At 50.8% G+C, this 19,694-nt stretch overlaps 1 protein-coding gene across 2 annotated transcripts in view; it reads left to right on the top strand.

Moving 5' to 3' along the window:
* DCUN1D3 (defective in cullin neddylation 1 domain containing 3) overlaps positions 1 to 18,999 on the top strand; it is a 36,154-nt gene extending 17,155 nt beyond the window's left edge. The window contains exons 1-3 of one of the 2 annotated variants that reach the window (XM_023744377.1): positions 946 to 964; positions 12,610 to 13,145; positions 14,238 to 18,999. In XM_023744377.1, the coding sequence (XP_023600145.1) occupies positions 12,715 to 13,145; positions 14,238 to 14,721 (915 nt within the window). In that variant the 5' untranslated portion in view covers positions 946 to 964; positions 12,610 to 12,714 and the 3' untranslated portion in view covers positions 14,722 to 18,999. Of the gene's footprint in view, positions 1 to 945; positions 965 to 12,609; positions 13,146 to 14,237 lie in introns of those variants that run through there. The other variant, XM_006103051.3, reaches the window with a different exon arrangement.
* Positions 19,000 to 19,694: the final 695 nt, after the last annotated feature.

The following is a 19,694-nucleotide window of genomic DNA, read 5'->3' as shown; positions in this document are numbered from 1 at the left end:
AGCAAATGGGAAAGGGGTAGCGAGAAGCAAGCGATATAATTTACCATATTTTCTCTTTTTACTAAGATAAGAATTAAATTAGGGATTCTCTTAGGAAGAGCCCACTGGTGTTGCTACCCCAAGTATTATCACTGGGCAGGGGGGTGGGAGAGCTGGGAGCTGAGATTTTACAATGTTCAGCAGAATGGGGGCCTGCCACAGCAAAGAGCAAGTCTGCCCTTTGCTTTTCAGCAGCTGCGTCTGGTTTTGATGGTCCTGATGAGAACTTTAGTCCTTGGCCTTTTCTTGCTGTCCGCTGAGACATGGTCCTGGAAATGGAGGACCGGGATGGTCCACATGGCTCATCCTCGTGGACCAAGTGCCTGCGTCAGCCCTGAGTGGACAGCCTCTCTGTCGTCAAGCACATTGAGTCAATATGACGGAGTAAGAGGCCTCAAGGAGAGAGCTGCTGGGAGTCCCTTGTGCTGGGTGTGCCTTGTTCAGGAGCGCTGCTGGCTTCTGCGCTGGCATCTGCAAACACCTGGAGTGGGATACCCTTGCTAGTTGAGGTGAGAAGATGCAGTTCAGACCAGCACAAGGTCACTGGAGCTGCTCTGCTGGCAAACCCGTGGAGCAGCTTGGAATGCCACATGCCGAGGCTCACGCCCCTCAGCTTTCCCTCGCTAAAGGGGGCAGTGGTGGCTAGTAGTAGTCATGTTTTAATCCCAGGATGTGTGTTTTTATTTTTAGAGAGGGAGGGAGGGAGGGAGAGGAGAGAGAGAGAGAGAGAGAGAAGAGAGAAACATCGATCAGTTGCCTCGATCAGTTGCCTTCCATACTTTCCCTGACTGAGAATGGAACCCTCAACCTTTTGGTTTATGGGGGACCCTCCAAACACCTGAGCCACCCACCAGGATGTGATGGCCATTATTAATGTGAATTTTTCCCGGGGATTGGAGTGCAGCTCAAAAGGAGGCGTGTCAGGGTAAACATCTCCTTTTTTAACCTCAAATTTTGGCTTTTGCTGTGTTTGAGGTGAAAATGCGCTTGAGTGGGAGGAGTGCGCACTGCTGGCTGAGAAGCCGTTCTGGTGTCACGTCTGAGGGCGGATGAAGTGTGCAGTGCTAGTAGCAGAGGGCCCAGGAGAAACTGGATTTTAGGAACCGGTTCTTGAGAGGGGAAAGGAAGAATCCTTAGGGCTCCACTCTCTTTACTGTTGAGTATTTGGTAACGTCACCATGTAATCAGAATTGGTGTGTTGTTAAAACCCTAAGAAAGAGAAAACATATTTATAATACAGTACCGATTTATTGGGGGGAAATCCGGATAAGTGGACCCACTCAGTGCAAACCCATGTTGTTCAAGGGCCGGCTGCACTGAGTAGCTGTGCCCGGAGCAGCGCTCAGTGTGGCGGCCTCACTCATCCAGCCATGTGTGAACACGTTGCAGTACACGGACCAGAGCCTTCTACAGAGGGCTCATTATCATTCAGAAGCTATTTTCCAGCTATTATTGTGCCATAGCTGAGGGCTCAGGTCAGGAACGGCCTGACAACACCCCCGCTCCTGTGGTGCTCCCCTTCCCATAGGGGGAGCTGGCAGTACATGAGTCAGCGAGGATTTCCATCCGGAGCGTGGAGCTGTGCTGGGTCAGAGGGCGTGCACGTTAGATGGGCTGGACAGGGAATGCGTCTCAGCCTGGGAACTGAGGCCCATGTGTTGTTTGTCCCCGGGACCTTCGATTTCCCCTGCTTTCAGGTGTGTGCTGGGCATTCTGTATTCAAAGCCGGGTCTGCTCTCCGGGAGGCGCCCACCGCTGGAGCTGCGGGCGGGGGTCTGGGGGGAGGATGGGGCGGCCGTGCAGGTGAACCCCTGATGCCCTTCTGAAAAGCTGCGGTCAGGTCACGGTCCCCAGTCATGGGTACAACACTTGAGCGTGAGTTTGCGAGTGAGTATGTGTGTGCTGTTTATTTTAGGGTCCAAAGCTCCCTTCACATTTTCAAAGATGACCTGAAGAGCCAGTGGTGCTGCAGCTTGATTGTAGGATTTTCTTATAGTGTTTTTTCTGAAAACAGGACCTCACTGTTAGTGCCGTTTTAATAGACAACAGTGCGATGGCCATTAGGTGGTGGCAGCTCTGGCAGGAAGTGGGCAGGGGCTGGGCTGGAATGATCTGATGTCTTATTTGCCAAGCCTGAAACGCCATGGTGCCAGCTGTCAGGTATAAAGCTCCATTTTGATTTAATTATCTGCTTATCTTTACATGTTAATGTGCCCTTTGGCCATATGAGCGCCCATTTGTGAATTCAGTAACTGTTATTAAACAACACCGAAGCTCATTGGGACCTCAGGTTTTAAACTACAGGGAAAGTTTTTCCAATAAAGGCACATAGATGTGAGCATTTCCTGTCACTGGCTTCAAAACCTGAATACTTTCTAAACAGGCTTAAAACCAAAGAGAAATTGTTTCAGTAATAATAAATGAAGAGGGTAGCCAGGTTCTGGTCAGATCTGGTCTTTCAGCTTCATAGGATGTGGTGAGATCAGATACCTATTTCAGCTGGAAAATGGCTCATGCCATTGCACAGAGACTTCCGTGCAGCTCCGAGTGCGGGGAAGTTTCTCCCTGGGAGCCTGAAGATGACAAACGCATGCACAACACACAAAAGCAGCTCTCAGTGCTGTTACATAGCTGCCTGAAGGAGGCCTAAGCTTGCAAAAATTGAAATTGGGAAGGTTTTGTGGCTCGTCTTTTAAAGCACATCCAAATGGTGCAGTTGTGATGGAATTTTGCAGTTTGCACAAGTTTGGTATCACTGGTCCTAGTGTACAGATAGGGTTCCCTGATGTGTTGAAATCAGGATCTAGTAAGTTGGTCCCAGTTTGGGAGTCAGAATGCCCAGGTATCAGATCTTCTCTTCCTTTGTTCTATGAGTAGAAGAGACATGGGTGACAGAGCCTGTGTCTTGGTGAGGGCTCTGTGGTGACAGAAAACCTGACATCTGGCTTATGCAGAAGGGGAGTTTATTGGCTTACAAAACTGATGTGGAGGCTTCGGTCTGACTCAGGTACAATTGGATTCAGGGTGCAAATAATGCCTTGGAACTCATGGTCTCTGTGTCACTTGATGGTGCTTTATTCTTGGGTTCTACCGTAAGAAGGGGCCATTTAACCCTTCAAAAGGCATTCTTGTCCCTGGTAGCTCTTTCTGATCAGATGACTGTAGCAGCTCCAACCTCCTATGCTTGCCGTGCTTAATTCACTCGGCTGGCCTGGGTCACCTGCATATTCCGGACCCAGTCATTGAAGCCGGGGCCTGTGAAGCTTTGGTGGGCCTGAGTCACATGGTCCATAATGAGCCCCACCCTACTACTTGGCCAAGAGTGAGGGAGAGGGATCTTCTAGTGCAGAGCCCAGATGCTGGGACGGTGCAGAGTCTGACTGCACCAGGAGTAGCCCTGGCTCCAGTCTGAGGCTCGGAAGCCCTATAATAAGCCTGTGGGCCTTAGGACGAGCTAGGCCAGCCTGTTACCCATTTTCAGGGCCCATAGTTCCATATTGCATATGCCCTGTGCTCCCGGGAGTGTGATTCTCTCAGGCTCTGGCTGGTTCAGTATAGTAAGGGGACTGGTAGCCATTAGACCTCAAGGTGGGTATCACCATTTCTTTTGGGGGGTGCAGAAGGTTGCTTTTCTTTTGCGAGATTAAGTTGGGGAAATGTAGATATAAACAGAAGTTGTCCTTATGATTTATTAGCCTTCCTGCCCATTATCCTGCCCCTATCATTTTTCCAACACTGTCTTGCAATCCTTGGAGCCACTGGGCTTGTCAGCCTTTCTGATGTGATCTGCAGTGAAGCAGCGACTTCTCCGCCTGTTGTCCATCTCCTCCAGCAGTTTGAACTTCTTCCTGAAAGATAATATCTTACTGTGCTTTGGGTAAGGATTTTTTTTTAAGAAATTTAATTAGGTGGCCAGTATTACAAGATAATGTAGGGAGAAATACATACTACAATGCACTGCCATTATGAGTTGTCACTACTTTTTTAAAATTCAGATTGAAATATATATATAATTTTTTTTGCATGATCCATTAGTTCCATTTCTAGGAATTCTCAGGAAATAATTATGTTTCAGTTTATTAGCTGCATTTCCTGTTTATTATCCCAGTGTTTATAAGAGTGAACTATTTATTGGAAGCAAGCTAACTGTCCAACAATGAGATTAAATTGACAAGTTGTGGTGCCCCCCGTTCAGTGGGAGACTTACGTGACTATTAAATAGGTTTGAACAGAGTCTCCCCCGCCGTGTACCCCTTTGCAGGGCAGCACCACATTTTTGACAGATTGAATAGTAGGCTATAAATAGCCTATGGGCTACATGAGGTGGCTGGTACATTAGTAGTGATGCTAGTAGTGCCGTTGAATGACTGCTTTTTAAAAAAAATACATATTTTTATTGATTTCAGAGAGGAAGAGAGAGGGGGAGAGAGAGAGACATCATCAATGATGAGAAACATCATTGATAAGAGAGAAACATCAATGATGAGAGAGAATCACTGATTGGCTGCCTCCTGCACGCCCCACACTGGGAATCAAGCCCGCAACCCAGGCATGTGCCCTGATCAGGAATCAAACCGTGACCTCTTAGTTCATAGGTTGACGCTCAACCACTGAGGCACGCCAGTCGGGCGAATTACTGTTTTTTTAAAAGCATTGTATGAGATGAGAATATTGATATAGAAAGGTGTCAATGGAAAAGTTTGCAAAATAGTATATACAGCCCTGGATGGGCGGCTTAGTTGGTTGGAGCATTGTCCTGTACACCAAAGGGTAGCAGGTTCAATTTCCAACCAGGGGCACCTACCTGGGTGACGGGTTCAATCCTTGGTGGGGACATGTGTGGGAGGCAGCTGGTCGATGTTTCTCTCTCACATCAGTGTTTCTCTTTCTCATTCTCTCTCTCTCCTTCCCTCTCTCTTTCTCCCTCTCTCCCTAAAAATCAACAAAAACATCCTCGGAGGAGGATTAAAAAAGAAAAAGAAAAAAGAATGTACAATACAACCCCAGTTTTGTTAAAAGTTCCATGTGCATAATATGTACATGCATGGCTCTCTTGTGTGCCATCCATATGTGTTCATAAAAGAGACTGCATGGTAGACTCCCAAATATTAATTGTGGGTGGTGGGATACCAGGGCCCTTCCTTTTCTGTGTGCTTCGTGTTCTCTGAGCTGTGTGGGTCGCTGGGACGCATTTGAACGTGGCAGCAGGAGAGAAGCCTGTGGCTCCCGCTCTGGCCCGTGTCCGGAGGGGTGGAAAGCAGGTCTTCTGTGATGGTACATGTCGCTTCCTGTCCCTCTTCCTGGCTGGCGCAGTTGGCTTCCATCCTGCCCTCTGAAAAGAAACTGGCAAATGTGGCCTTAATGGATTTGGGTTTTTTCTTAACAAATTAGCAAACATTTAAGAGATTGATGAGTTACTCTGTGGTGAACCTGAGGCCTCCACAGAGGAAATGTGGCTCTGGGAGCCACATCTAGACATTGGTCACTCGTGTACCCCTTTAAGCCGTGTGGATGCAGGCACTTGTCATCTCTGTATTGGGTTCCTTCCTCCTCCTCCGATTAATTTCACAATTTCCCTTCTTGCCTTTCTTACTAGTTAAATGTTTGTCAGTCAATTGCCAACAACTGCAGTCCTGAGACGATGGCAGGAAAGTGGACAGTGATGTGGTAGGTGGGTGTTTGAGGACTGACCTTCCGCAACCTGGTGGCTGCCTCCACATGCCAACTGGCAGCAAGAGCTTATACCTCCCCTTGGGCCTGGGCTGCCATCTGCGAGGTCAGGAGACAGCGCCAAGCCTCCAGCCAGAGACGCAAAGTGTAACAGGCTACCATTTGCAGTATGACGCACTGAGCCCAAGTCCAGTGAAAGGAGCTGAAAAGGGTGGTGAAGAAGCAGAGTGGCTGCCTAACACTGGCGCCCTCGGTGGTGCTGTCTGCACAGAAGTGGGCAGTGTGACAGCAAAAACCATCCCAGGGCAGCTCAGTAAAGTGATGCGGCCCTTTGTGGGTTATTTTGGGTCGTGTGGGATTAATCTCTGGAGCCCAGAGACCAAAAAGGCTTTATGACTTGGTATTTGGAAATTTTATAGTACATGTGTACTGGCTTGGTTGTGTTTGGCAAGCAGTATTTGTTCTAGCCAGCCCACACTGGCTGCAGCCCTCAGGCCTCAACTGGACATATATTCTTAGTGGTATATTTGAAGTATACAAAGTAAGGAACAGTAAGAACACGTTAAAAAGAGAGGAGGCTGCACATGGGGAGTCTCCCACTCCTTGTGCAGGTGGGAGCGGCTCTGCTTCCATTCCCTTTTGGTCTCGCCTTCTCCCCGGCTCTGATAGGCTTGGGCAGAAGTGTGAGAAGAAAGTGCTGTCCGCAGAAGGCATGCAGATTAGAACTTCAGTCTCGGGTGTGACGTCCCACAGTATTAGACTTGGGAGGACTAGTCCAGATCCCTTATTTTAATGTCGGGACCCCAGAAGCTCAGGTTAAGTGACTGGTTCACGGGTACACATTGCTCAGGGCGATCCCACACCAGAACTGAAGGCTCCCTGGGAGTTGACTCTTCCTGCTGCCTCTGGAGAACTCTAGGTGTTGATAAGGTACCATTGTCATCTCCCCAGGCCAGTGATGGGGAGTGGCTGGACTCCGGCCTGGGCCGGATCCCTTTTCCTTTAGAGACTGGCTGTGGGCCTCCGGGCCACATCCCTGTCTCTATTCTGCTTCCCCCTCTGTGAAATGAAGATTCTGTTCTACTCCTCATAGGGGTGAAGTGGGTCAAATGGGGCAATTTGTCAGTCGCCTCAGTGCATGTTTGTAATTTAAAAGATACTGCTATCGATACAGATTCTAAAGTCTCCTCTCAACATGGATCAGCCAGATGGGCAAAGGCCTTCCTTTCCTCTTCATGCTCGTCATTGAAGGACCAGAACAGGCGAAACCTTCTGTGAAACCTCCCCCTGCGGGGCCGTGGAGCCTGAGGCCTGGTCTCATTTCCTGGCCCACGGACGGCTGAGGGTGGAGAACCCGCTTCCCCGTGTGCACGCTCCAGCAGTCTCCGTGGGGGGAGCTGTGCAGGTGTGAGCGTGCAGCCGCGTCCCACAGTGGTGCTCCTCCTCGCAGTCCTTCCACCTTTCCTCCCGCAGCAGTCACCCGCCTCTCCTGTTCCTGTCTCCACTCGCACTGCGTCTGTGTGGCTTAGCCCTGCGTGGCTATTCAGTTCCCCAACTGGTGACTCTGCCTTAGCAGTAGACACAAGCCCCAGGGGGCCAGCCTGGTGGTCACTGCATGGCCTGCCCGAGACAGAAGCAGCTTCCGACTCCTCTTTGGTCCAGAGCATCCCCAGGGACTGCAGCCTGGGACCGCCAGCCTAGCAGTGCCAGCGCCGGGCCTGGGGCTAGACAGGCCGCTGGCTGAGCCATCCCCAGGAACAGCAGCCAGACTGATGGGGAAAAGTGGGGGCGGGGGGGCTAGAGGCTGATGTGCAGGGAAGGAGGGAGGGGCTGCTGGGGCTGATCTTGGTCCAGCCAAGGCTGAGCAGCTCCTGCCCTCCATCTTTCAGTGGCCCCAGCTGCAGCTGTGTCTGCAAGTATTTCCCAGGTGGTTTTTATTCTTCCTGTCTTTCCTTTCTCCCCACCCTCCTTGTCCCTGCTCCATTCAACTCAGTGTTGCCACTTAGTGGAGGCAGGGGACAGTCACTCACTGCAAGAACCAGAGCGCTGCCCAGGTCCCTGCAGCGCTGCCCCTGCCCCCGCAGAGCTGGGCTGGCTGCCGAGAGGGCACTGCTCTGCAGGGAGGCATGACTCTGCCCCTGGCTTTTTGATGGGAACAACTGTAATAAAGGCCGACGGTCGCCGAGTACTCCCTGTGAGCAGGCACTGGCCAGGCTTTGACGTGGGGGATGATCTCATTCACTGCACAGCTGTCCAGTGCTCCTTCCCTGCTCACAGCCACACGGCTGCTGTCCCCCTGATCCAGACCCAGGTTTGTCTACCCCTAGAGCTCACCTCTTGATTATTCACCCCTGTTCCTCCCTCGAAAGCTCCTTGACCCTGGTGTGCCTCCATTTCTCTCCCTGTGAAATGGGGGTAATGACTGCACAGAGCTACATGTGTGTGTTACAATGTACTAGCACAGTGGTCGGCAAACTCATTAGTCAACAGAGCCAAATATCAACAGCACAACGATTGAAATTTCTTTTGAGAGCCAAATTTTTTAAACTTAAACTATATAGGTAGGTACATTGTTATTAACGTAATTAGGGTACTCCTAAGCTGGCCTTTGCTAAAAATGTTTCATTTTATAATAATAAAGCCACCAACACAAAGTAATTACAATTCTGAAATTGATGACAAAAATACCTGTAGGATTTGCAGCTGGTTGGAAAAATACAGGTAACTTTATGCTTCGAGTAGGTACTTTTGTCACCCGGGCGTGATTTGCGGACGCAACTAGCACTAACCACTGCACATGAGACTGCGGACTGACTGGCTCACTCAACCCGTGCATGAATCACGCGCGCCTCCCCCGCGCTGCGTATCCCGCGGGCCCGCTTGCACCGCATCTCCCGTCGCCCGACCGACCGACACCCCCCACTTCTTCTAACGCCACTTCTTCAAATAGACTCGCCCAGGCCGAAAACCGACTTCTGCGCATGGGCCACAAAGTTTCAATCGCACTGTACGTGTGTGCCCGCACGTGGTATTTTGTGGAAGAGCCACACTCAAGGGGCCAAAGAGCCGCATGTGGCTCGCAAGCCGGGGTTTGCCAACCACTGTACTAGCAACACGCAGTGATATTCATTAGTGATGCCCTCCGACACTGCAGAGATGGAGCCAGAGACAGACTGGGAAGGAGTGCCGTTAAAAGTATAAACAGTGGCTGGAAACCTGGAGCTGCCCACGGGGAAAGGGAAGGAATTGGAACTGGCTGGAAGCTCGCCCCACTGGACAGGGGGTGACCAGTGATTAGACTGTCACAGGGCACAGCAAACACCTCGCTTGTCCTACTCCCTGGAGAACCTGGTCCCCCAGGTATGTCTGGGCAGTGGTGCCTTGGAGCAGCATCAGTGCTGTGGTTTAAGAGACTGTTTTTGAACAAGACCCAAGTGCGTGGGTCGAGACAGGGGTCGGTGTCCTGGCTGGGCCTGGGAAGCAGAGGCCTGGATGGAGCCCATTGTTCAGGTGGGACAAGCCAGGGCTTCTGTTGGGCTAACCAGATACTGCTTGGCTGTTTATAGCTGTCATTCCAAGTGCTTTGAGAGGGGCAGTGTGTGACAGGTCTCTTTGTCTGCATTTCCTTACAGTGAGGCCGATGAACATTTTGCAGGCTGAGGAAATTCAGGGTCAAAAAGCGATGGCAGAGCTGGGCTTTGGAGCTCTGAGCCATGCTGGTGGGCTCACTCCGTCCCCACCTCCGGGGAGGCTGAGCCCGAGGGCATCTGGCTACCTGCATCTCCGTGGCAGGCTCGCCTGGGAGAGGACCGTGGTTAGGATGCCCGTTTAGCACAGTGGGCACAGACCACATGCTCCCTTTCCAGTGGCTGGCTGACTGGCTGGTGGAAAGAGTGCTGCTCTGGAGTTGCCGTGGTAACACTCCCGCGCTTGGGGCCTATCTGCTGGGGGTATTTCCCTAGATGCACTGACATGGGGGCACAGCAGTGTGGCCTGGTGGTAGGGGTCATGGTTTCTCAAGCCACACCTACCAAGTTCTGTGCTTGTGATCTTGGGTGATTTGCTTTGCGCCTCAGTTTCCCTGTCTTTAAGTGGGTTGTGGTGAGGATATGAGTTTTAATGTCCATAAAGTGCTTATCCGCATAGTGCCTGGCACGATAGCCAGTGGTCAGTAATTGATAACTATGATTAGCTATTAGCCAACAGCTAGTGGGCTTGGGGAAATTTTCAGCTATAAAACACCTAAAGGAAGTGTGGCCTGCCAGGGACGCGGGGCTGGGCCCACAGCAGCCCGGGGCAGGCTCTGAGAGCAGCACTGGAAGCCGCAATAGGAAGGAGCGCAGTGAATAATCGGGGTGAGGGTGTCCTCACGCTCCGCCAGGAAGACAGAATGGAAGAAGGGATGTGAGGCTGGCTTGTGCTGGTTTGATTTTCCTTTTCCTCCTCTGTTCGGCATGTGAAAGCCTTCAGGTTTCAGCTGGATCTGCCATGTCAGATCATCAGAGATGCTCTTAACTCAGAGGGCTGGGTGGGTCAGTGGTTTGGACCTCTTTGGGAGGCCTCCTGTTTTGCCCCTCCTACCTGAAGGCCTGGCGCCAGGTTTAGAGGAAGCTGTGCAGTGAAGCGTCTGTTTGGTGGGGGTGGGGGTGGGGCCTGGAGTAAGTGGGTCAGATGGAGGCCAGGAAACCCTCTCAGCCTCCTCTCAGCCTCTTGGTACCTGGGTCTCCCTGCGCAGGCGCAGGCAGGAGCAGCGCCTGGTGAGTCAGTGCTCCGGGGAATTGGGGAATTTGGAGCCGGCAGGGCAGGCTGTGAGCATGGGGGGAGTGTGGGCCTTTTGTTTCTTTCAGCGCTCTAGCCTTTAGGAACAATCTGGAAATCAGGCTCTCACATGGCATAGCCCTGCTTTTTTTGAGGTAATTCAGCTTGAACAGTTGCTTCTCTTGAATGCAGGTCTTTCAGGAATTAGCCCTTTCCCTTTTAAATGTTTAATAGGCTGTGCTTATGTCTTAGTAGCTATACTATTCTCAAAGCATAAAAGACTTAAAAATACTTACGCGGTCTGTCATTTTCCACACTAAACCCTTATTGTGGTTTCCATGCGATTTTGAAGCCGGGGAAACTGGGAGGCTTTGCGGGCGTGTGTAGACACGTCTCTGTTCCTCTGTCCTCTTGGGGGCGGAGAATGGGACACGCCCTGACACGGAGTCTCCAGGAGCTGCAGGAATGACTCTGGTCTCCATTTTAAACGTGCACGTCCTGAGGCCTCAGAGCTCCTTTTGAAGAGAAGCGGAGTTCTCCAGGCGCTTTCGGAGGAAGCTATAGTCCTTTCCATACAGCGCGAAGCTCCAGCCTCGGAAAAGCACCTCTGCCCCACTGTGTCCTGAGCTGGAATGTGGACCCTGGAGGTCCATGAGCGCTCCTAGAGCAGAGGCAGGGCACGGACCTGGCTGGCCCGCCTCCCCATTAGACTCTGGCTCGTGGCTGAGTCCTGTGAGCACTGTGCCTTCCGTGCCTGCAGCTATGGTAGCAGGTGGTAATACTTTCTGAGTACAGATGCTCCTGCACTTACCATGGGTTATGTCCCAATAAACCCTTTGCACGCTGAAAATATCACGTCTAAATGCATTTAGTTCACCTACCCTACCAAGCATCGTAGCTTAGCCTGGCCTGCTTTGAACGTGCTCCGAACACTCCCGGGAGTCCACAGAATCATCTAACACAAAGCCTGTTTTATAGCAAGGTGTTATCTCATGTCATTTCTTACACATATTGCTTTGCACCATCGTAAGTCGGGGACCTGTGCTAAATTGTAGATGGATCTTCTAGTGGACTAGTTGAAAGTAAGAGTCCTAAGTAGACAAGGTCTTCAGAGAAATCACCTCACTCCTGGCCCAGAAATTTCTAGCAGTTCTTTAAAAACACCTTTTTAATTATCGGGGGCCAAGGCAGAGGCGGCAGAGGCCCCCGGCCACGGTGGTGGCAGCAGCAGGCGGGTCTGGGGCCAAGGCCCTTGCACAAATTTCGTGCATCGGGCCTCTAGTATAGGTAATAAACCACCATGGTGAGTTTGCTGTGTTTCCATGCAGACTTCTCTCTTTCATGTAGCAGCTGTCCTCCCATTTAGAGACTGGATTTGGGTAAATCTGCCCTCCTTTAAGGTGGAGACAGCCTCTTAGAGGCCCGAGCCTGCAGCCTACCAGCATTCACATTTAGTGAACGTGGCTCCACTTTCCTTCCAAACCACCGGGCAGAGGGCCTGAGGCGGGGCCTGGGCACTTCGCGTGGACTAAGGCGGGAGAGAGGACGTTTCACCTGTTCCATGGGGGAGTCCCAGAAAGGACGCTGAAGAGACCAGACACACATTGTACTTTGCTGTTTGGCTAGGACTCTGCTTGCAGTCTTACCTGTGAAAACCCTTCACCTCGTCTGTAGGCCACTCTGAGACTGTAGGGGTGTGGGTGTGGCCACCCCTTCTCCCTACTTGAAAAGGAAATGAGGGTTTTGGCATTAGAGACCAGAAGATGGACCTTGTATGTGCCCCTGCTGGCTTCACTTGAGTCCAAATAACTCTCTCAAGTGATGGCCAGTGGGCAAGGTGCATTTCCTTTGGAATATTTCTGGCAAACTGTAGATTTCCTGGATGCATTCTGCACATGAGCCACCTCTTCTTGGTAAACTGTGCTGCTATAAGGATGTTAGGAATTGTCTTTATTGGTTCTCCATATGTGCTCTAGCCACTGCATTTCCAAGGTGGAGGGATAGAGCGGGCTTACAAGGGAGGTGGTGATGAACTTGGAGTCTCTCCTGGTTTGTGGTGGCTCAGTGTGCAGTCCAGTCCGTGGAGAGAGCTTGCATGTCCTGTCTCTATCCAGCGGTGAGTGCTCTCTCATTTCTTCCCAGGTTGGCTGGCTCCTCTGGCTGATGGCATGTTGAGATTCAAGGGCCGGTGGCAGCGAGGGCTTCTGATCCAGAGGGGACCGCTCTAGAGGCCAGGCCACCAGTACCATGGGCCAGTGTGTCACCAAGTGCAAGAATCCCTCCTCAACCCTGGGCAGCAAGAATGGAGACCGTGACCCCAGCAGCAAGTCACACAACAGGCGAGGTGCAGGCCACCGCGAGGAGCAGCCGCCGGCCTGTGGCAAGCCAGGTGGGGATATCCTCGTCAATGGGACCAAGAAGGCAGAGGCTGCCACGGAAGCCTGCCAGCTGCCCACGTCCTCGGGAGATGCTGGGAGGGAGCCCAAGTCCAGTGCCGAGGAGTCTTCCTTGCAGAGGTTGGAGGAACTGTTCAGGCGCTACAAGGATGAGCGGGAGGATGCAATTTTGGAGGAAGGCATGGAGCGCTTTTGCAATGACCTCTGTGTTGACCCCACGGAATTTCGAGTGCTGCTCTTGGCTTGGAAGTTCCAGGCTGCTACCATGTGCAAATTCACCAGGTTAGTCACCAGTACTTTTCCAGGTGAGCAGAGGAGGGAGCGCACCTGGGGCAGTGGTCCGTTAGGGTGGAACTGGGTTGGCTTCATAGAGTTTGGGTCTTTCTCTGTCAAATTTCTCTAAAGCTGTTCAGCCTCTGAATAACTGGGCGCCGACCCTCCTTGACTAAAGTTAAACAGGGCATAATCCATGCTGAGCCCTGTTGCCACATCGCAGCCCAGCCTCACTGCTGCTGCAGACCCCTCGCTCCCTCTTGTCATCCACTCCCTTCCTCCCTCTCTACTGCTGTGCGCCTGGTGTGCCAGGCACTGGGAGGGCCCCTGGGATGTGCCTGTCACTGCATGAGGCAAGTTGCCCCTCCTCGCCCTCCACACAGTGCCTAGCTGGCCCGGGATCAAGCAGTAGTTGGCATCTCATAGTCGTACACCTCCATGGAGGGTGTTTGAGGGGGAGGGCATGGCAGGATTACCCCAAGGTGTGGTTTGCAAAGTGCTGGGGGTGAATAAGAATTTACTTTGAGAACTCCTCATGTAACTTCTAGCCCTGGGGTAGGGTAGCTTACCCAGCAGACCTCAGAGGCGTTTTCTCTTTAGTGGATGCAGCAGTCTCTGAGTTGGTGATCAGTGTGAGCTAAAAGTGTTATACAGATGTTTAGAATACATACACAATTTTTGTTTCTTAAGAGAAAATTTTGATCACTGGTGGGAGTTACCCAGGTTCATCCAGAATCTTTGGTCCCTTGGCCGTTACCAAGAAACAGCCCTCGGAGAACAGGAGAGCAGGAAGGGCCCCTCTGGGAGGAGAGTGCAGCACAGTCACTGTTGCAGAATGGGGAGCAGGGCCTGGAGCTGACACTTGGCTTTGGGAAGGTGAACAGATGAGCGGATAGGCAGGCACTGTTAGAAGCGGTTGACATATTAACTTGTCCTCACCCACACCCTGAAGAGTGACGTGTAGTCTCAGCACTTCCCAGGTGGAGGAGTCGGCATTCCCACCCAGCCACCCAGCTGCATGGTGCTAGTCTCCATGCTGTTGCCTCACAGGAAATGATTCTCGTTGACAATGATTAATTGTGCCCCTACTTCCTGTTGCAGGAAGGAGTTTTTTGATGGCTGCAAAGCAATAAGTGCAGACAGCATTGACGGGATCTGTGCACGGTTCCCCAGCCTCTTGACAGAAGCCAAGCAAGAGGACAAATTCAAGGATCTGTACCGGTTTACATTTCAGTTTGGCCTGGACTCTGAAGAAGGGCAGCGGTCACTGCATCGGGAAATAGCCATTGCCCTGTGGAAGCTAGTCTTTACCCAGAACAACCCGCCAGTGTTGGACCAGTGGCTACACTTCCTAACAGAGAACCCCTCGGGGGTCAAGGGCATCTCCCGGGACACTTGGAATATGTTCCTTAACTTCACTCAGGTGATTGGCCCCGACCTCAGCAACTACAGCGAAGATGAAGCCTGGCCGAGTCTCTTCGATACCTTTGTGGAGTGGGAGATGGAGCGGAGGAAGAGGGAAGGGGCCGGGGGCGGTGTGCGCAGCTCAGGGCCCTTGGGCTTGTGTCCCCAGGAGCAGACTTAGTGCTCTGTCCCAGGGCTGCGCTGCCCTGGAGCCAGCCGAGGAATGGACCTTTCTGGAAATTACCGAAGATCCGGATATTTTCTACTTTACACCTTTCTCTGCCTTGTATCTGAAAGGGCTCTAAAATGCTGTATCATGTTTTAGGCACTTTCTTCACTTTTTGGTTATTTTGGTTATTTCCTTTTTGGGGGGATCCCCCAAAATATTTGAACCTGGCTACATGTTATGTATCTTTTTTATAAGCCTTCAGATAGAATAAGCCTGCCATTTCTTGCACAAATAGATTGTTTGTGGGGGAGGGCGCCAAGCGGGGGGCTGGCGGTCAGCGGAGCTACCATTAGACACCAGTGCCAGACCTGCTGTGCATACTGTCTCAGGGCAGGTCTGTACTGTGTGTGGTGCTGTTTACATGGTTGAATTGCGGTTGTGATAATTTTTAAAGATTTACACGGAGTTGACTAGCAGTGTTAACTGTTAACCATGTTGCATTAATCCCCTGTGAGTTAAAGCCCTTGGAGAGCCAGGGCCAGCCAAATGTGTCCTCTGGTGACAACCCCATCCAGCTAATGTATCTGAACCCTCTCTCCCGCACTTCTTGCTCATTCCTTCTTTGACGCATTGCATTTCCTGTCGAGTGTACCACCAGCACGTGGCCCCTGCCAGTCGAGTGAGCGGTGTTCTAGAGCAGCCAGCACCCGAGCATCGAGAGCAGAGAAAGCAGCGCTACCTCAGTTTGGCTGGAAGCAGTCTTTGATAGGTGTTTTTCTTTTATGAATTTTCTGTATTTTCATGTTGTAAGTGGAGATACTTTTTTTTTTTTTTTTTTTCATTTGCCTTGGAGCCAAAGTTTCTGTTCCTGGTGGTCGGAAACTGCCTGCAGCCACCGGACTTGAAGGAAAACTGTGGTTTGGAGCTCTGCTTGAATACTTTCTTAGAGAATTTCTGAGTATCATCAGCTTACTTGTCTGGCAAGTGCAGAAGCCTGGGGCTGGCCTGAACTCTGCCAAACGTGAGTGTATTTAATAGTGAACGTGTGCCCTTTCCCTCTTGCTGCGCCGTGTTGTCACTCACCCCAGGCGTTATTTATTATCTGTGTTCATGTCAGGCTCATTGGGGTGATGTGATGACTGTTTAGGTTTACATTACCCTCTCTTCCTTCCCCTCCCCCAAATATATATATGTACATGTATAAGATATGTATATATTTTACCTATCTAAAATATATATGTACACATATATGTATCTATATTCCCATTTGCCTGCTAAAACTGGCCCTAGAGGAGGGAGATGAGGGCCAGGGAACATCAGGATGGAGGCTTCTGAATCTGAGTGTGGACCATTGTCACTAAAGAGAAGATGAATTTTCTCAGCTCTTTCCTCACAAGAGAGAGGCCCAGTTGCCCGACTCCTGCGCTCGCTCCCTGAGGCCAGCTTTGGACGCTGGCCAGGAGCTGACTCTCCTACCTCGCTTCAGTGGAGGGCTTGTCCTTTTCCCCTTGAAACCATGTCCTCCCGGTCTGTGCTGGAAGGGTGGCGGCAGGAACTTTGGAACAGATGGAAAAGGGAATCTTTTAAATAAACGTATAAAACACTTATATTTTTGAGGTAGCGAGTTTGTCCGTGGAGCGTTTGGCGTGTTCTCCCTGGCTGCCCCACCTCCCTCCAGGCACGTTTCTCAGCCTGGCAGCAAGTGCTTGTTCCGAGGTCCTTGACTCCTCTTACGGATTCAGACTCCCCTCTTGACAGATGGTTATTTGAAGGGTTTCTGCAGTCGATGTTTTTCTGAAATTGACATTGACAGGGAATGTAATTGGAGTTTGATGTTTGTTGCCTCTAGAGAGTGGGTGGTCAGCAATACTGCTGGAAAGCTGGAGAGGGTGGGGTCTCGGGCCAGGTGCCTGCCTTCCTTTAGCCTGACACAAGATCCTTGTATAGTTTCTAGGGACCCCAGCTGGTTCTGTGGGTTCAGTTGTAGTCAGGATGCCCAACCTGAGAGACCACCTTCTCATCCAACTGTCTGCAACCTCCTGTTTTTCCCAGTTCTGAATTGGGTAGAGGGGGCAGGGGTCCTAGCCAGTGCACAGGAGAGGGAGGCCCAGGGTCCTGAGGACCGGAGGACTGCCTCCCCAGCCGACAAGAAGGCGTCTCCTGCGTTAGGTGGACTAGAGCGGGTGGGTTTTGTTTTTAATTGTTCAGCTTCCCTAGGCCCACTGAAGAACCATTTAAAAAGTTTTCAATTATACTTTTAATGATAATTATTACAAAAGTGCAAATGAGAACCAGAAAAGGGAGCAGTCGGGGAGGGACTTCCAAGTTCCCTCCAAGTTTGTGTCCCTGACGGAAGTTCTCTAGTGGCTTGGCCTGTGCTCGACACCCTCGTGGCCACAGGAAGCAGGCTTCCTGCAGAGGGACCCGAGGTGGGAGTGCGGGGTCTTGTTACTCTTCTGGGAAATGAAACACCCCTTTCTCTTACCCTAGAAATAGGTTTGCTACTTAGTAAGCAGGAATGGTGTGGAAGAGGCCAAATGCAGGCCCCTCAACCAAGCCAGGGCAGCCTTCCCTCCAACAGGGGGCGGGTGTGGAGAGGGCAGGATGCGGATGCCATTTTGAAAATAGGCAAATATCTGAGGGCAACTACAAACTGAATTAAAATGAGCTGGTTTTGGCAAATGGTTTTGTGAGCTTCTGTGCCGTTTCTTTAGCAATTAGAAAGCTATATGAGATGGTGTTACTTCATTGAGTTGCTCTTCCCCATCCCTACACATTTGAATATATCGTTAATCCCGCCTCCTGTAATGAGGCCTCAGCAGTGCCCCCTCATCCATGCTGAATGCACCCACTTGTATGAGCTGGTTCTAAGACTCCATACCGAATTTTGGTAAGAAAAATCTAGAGCTGAGTGAAGATCCAAATTTCAACCAAGCTCCCAGGCCCGAGGAAATCCAGTTGAAGATGTACAAGGCATTGTTTTCAAAGCCACACAGTATTAGTTGGTCTTTGAAACAGTACTGGTCGCCCAGGAGTGGGACTCCACAGTTCAGGTGGCCTCATATATTAGACTAGGCCAAATTGTGTTAAACAGAGGTGGGAAGTTACTGGGATAAGGACTTGGGTCTAAAAGCTCAAAAACGAAAGCAGATCTGTACTGAGCACTGTGTGTATGCTGCACTGAAAGTGTCTTCAGTGCAATGCAGCCCAGAAGTAGACCCAATTACACAATTACAAGGTGAGGCTGGAGGGAGTGCTACCAGGTTGGTTTTGTTAGCTGCCTGTGTTTCCATTTTCCTTGCGTCTCTGGTTAGTGAGGACTTAACCGTCTTGGTAACGGATGCCAGCTGAAAGGACTCTGCACAGTCATCACATAGTGATTTGTCAAGTGTTCTTTGGGACGCATTTGAGGACATGTGCAATTGCCCCTCGTCCTCCAGTCTGTTTTTCTGAATCGTACTGGGGGGTTCCCACCCCTCCCTGCAGCTGATTCCTATGGGAAGCTGTAATTGTGGCATTTATTTAGTGTAACCTGGACTGGCCTGCCTGTCAGGGAGGCTCTAGAGGTGTTTTCCATATTGAGGGACAAAACATGCTTGAGCTCTGGTTCAGCAACCAAGATGGTTCCGATGGCTCTGAGTGGCCATCAGGTGCTGTTTCAGATCAGGTGCTGGGCATCACATCCTCCCTGCTCCTCTCGGAAGCTCAGCCTACTCTCGAACTTCCCACTTCCACTGCCCACTCCCTCCCCACTTCCAGCACAGGTCTTGGATATTGCCAAAGGAAGCCGTTCAGCTGCTGGGGTTCCCCCAGCACACATTTATTCTGGGAGAAGTGTCTTCCCTCTGACCTGGTCCCAGCCCTGAGTCTGGGATTAATTGCTCGTACCCGTTGCACTAATGAATGATTCTAGGTTTCAAAGGGGGAATTTGAAGCAGTAGGCAAAGGGGGCTTGGGTGAGTTGGTCTTACAGACACCCTGCCTTACCCCGCTGAGGTGATGAGTCCACTACTCACGTGACCCTCCACCTTTGTGGATTCCTCTTGGTTTGTGATGAGTGTGTTTCTTGAGGTTGTACAAACTTGTTGACCGAAATCAAAACTTTTGTTTGTATTCTCTGCACTGTTATGCTCTCCAAATGGCCCACTGAATATTTTTATTAACTTGTTACACACATTTTTTGTCTTTGTCTACATTATTTCTTTTGATGGTCTTTTATTTGGAAAGTTACCTGCTGTTGCGTTCAATAAATTTGTTTACTTGACAGTTCTGGAAAAAACAATAAAAAAACTGGCTTTATTCTTGGGCAAGATTTACCCCCTAGAGGCTCTTCCAACATGATATTGGATAGCAGTTCCTATGCTTTGGAAAGTCCAGATAGTATAGGCCCAGACTCTCCCACTCACCAAGCTTAATTGCCTTTGGGGTCCCAGTATTTCAGGCAAAAGCAAACGAGCCCTCACGGCCACTCCCTAAATAAGTCTGACCTCAGCAAATGGCTGGGTTCCCATGAGGAATAAGAAGTAAGTTTGAGCTCTGTGCTGAATGGGTGGCTGCCACCTCTCAGGTTGGCAGTGATTAAGGCAAAAGAGACCAGCTGAACTGCCAGGTGCTGCTCGTGAGTGAAATCGGTTTCCTTTTTCTCATCTGTGAAATCAGAAGACTGTTATTTCCATTAGTGTTAGGCTTTACACAGGAAGTGTTTATAAAGCACCTGAGACACGTAAGTCTAAGGTTTCCGAAAGGATGTCAGGTGAGTCATCAGGGAATCCAGGACCAGGAGAGCATAGGCATGGCACACATGCCCTTTCCCAGGCCACTGCCCCCTTATAGCCCGACTCCCCTCTGCCAGATTTGGGGGAGATGGAAGGCTTAGACCAGCGGTTCTCAACCTGTGGGTCGCGACCCCTTTGGGGGTCAAACGACCCTTTCACGGGTTGCCTAAGACTATCAGAAAACACATATAATTACATATTGTTTTGTGA

This window comes from Myotis lucifugus, unplaced genomic scaffold, assembly GCF_000147115.1.
Source record: "Myotis lucifugus unplaced genomic scaffold, Myoluc2.0 scaffold_458, whole genome shotgun sequence".
NCBI classification, from domain to species: Eukaryota; Metazoa; Chordata; class Mammalia; order Chiroptera; family Vespertilionidae; genus Myotis; species Myotis lucifugus.
The sequence above is the reverse complement of the archived record's forward strand: the minus strand, read 5'-3'. Positions and strand labels throughout refer to the sequence as shown.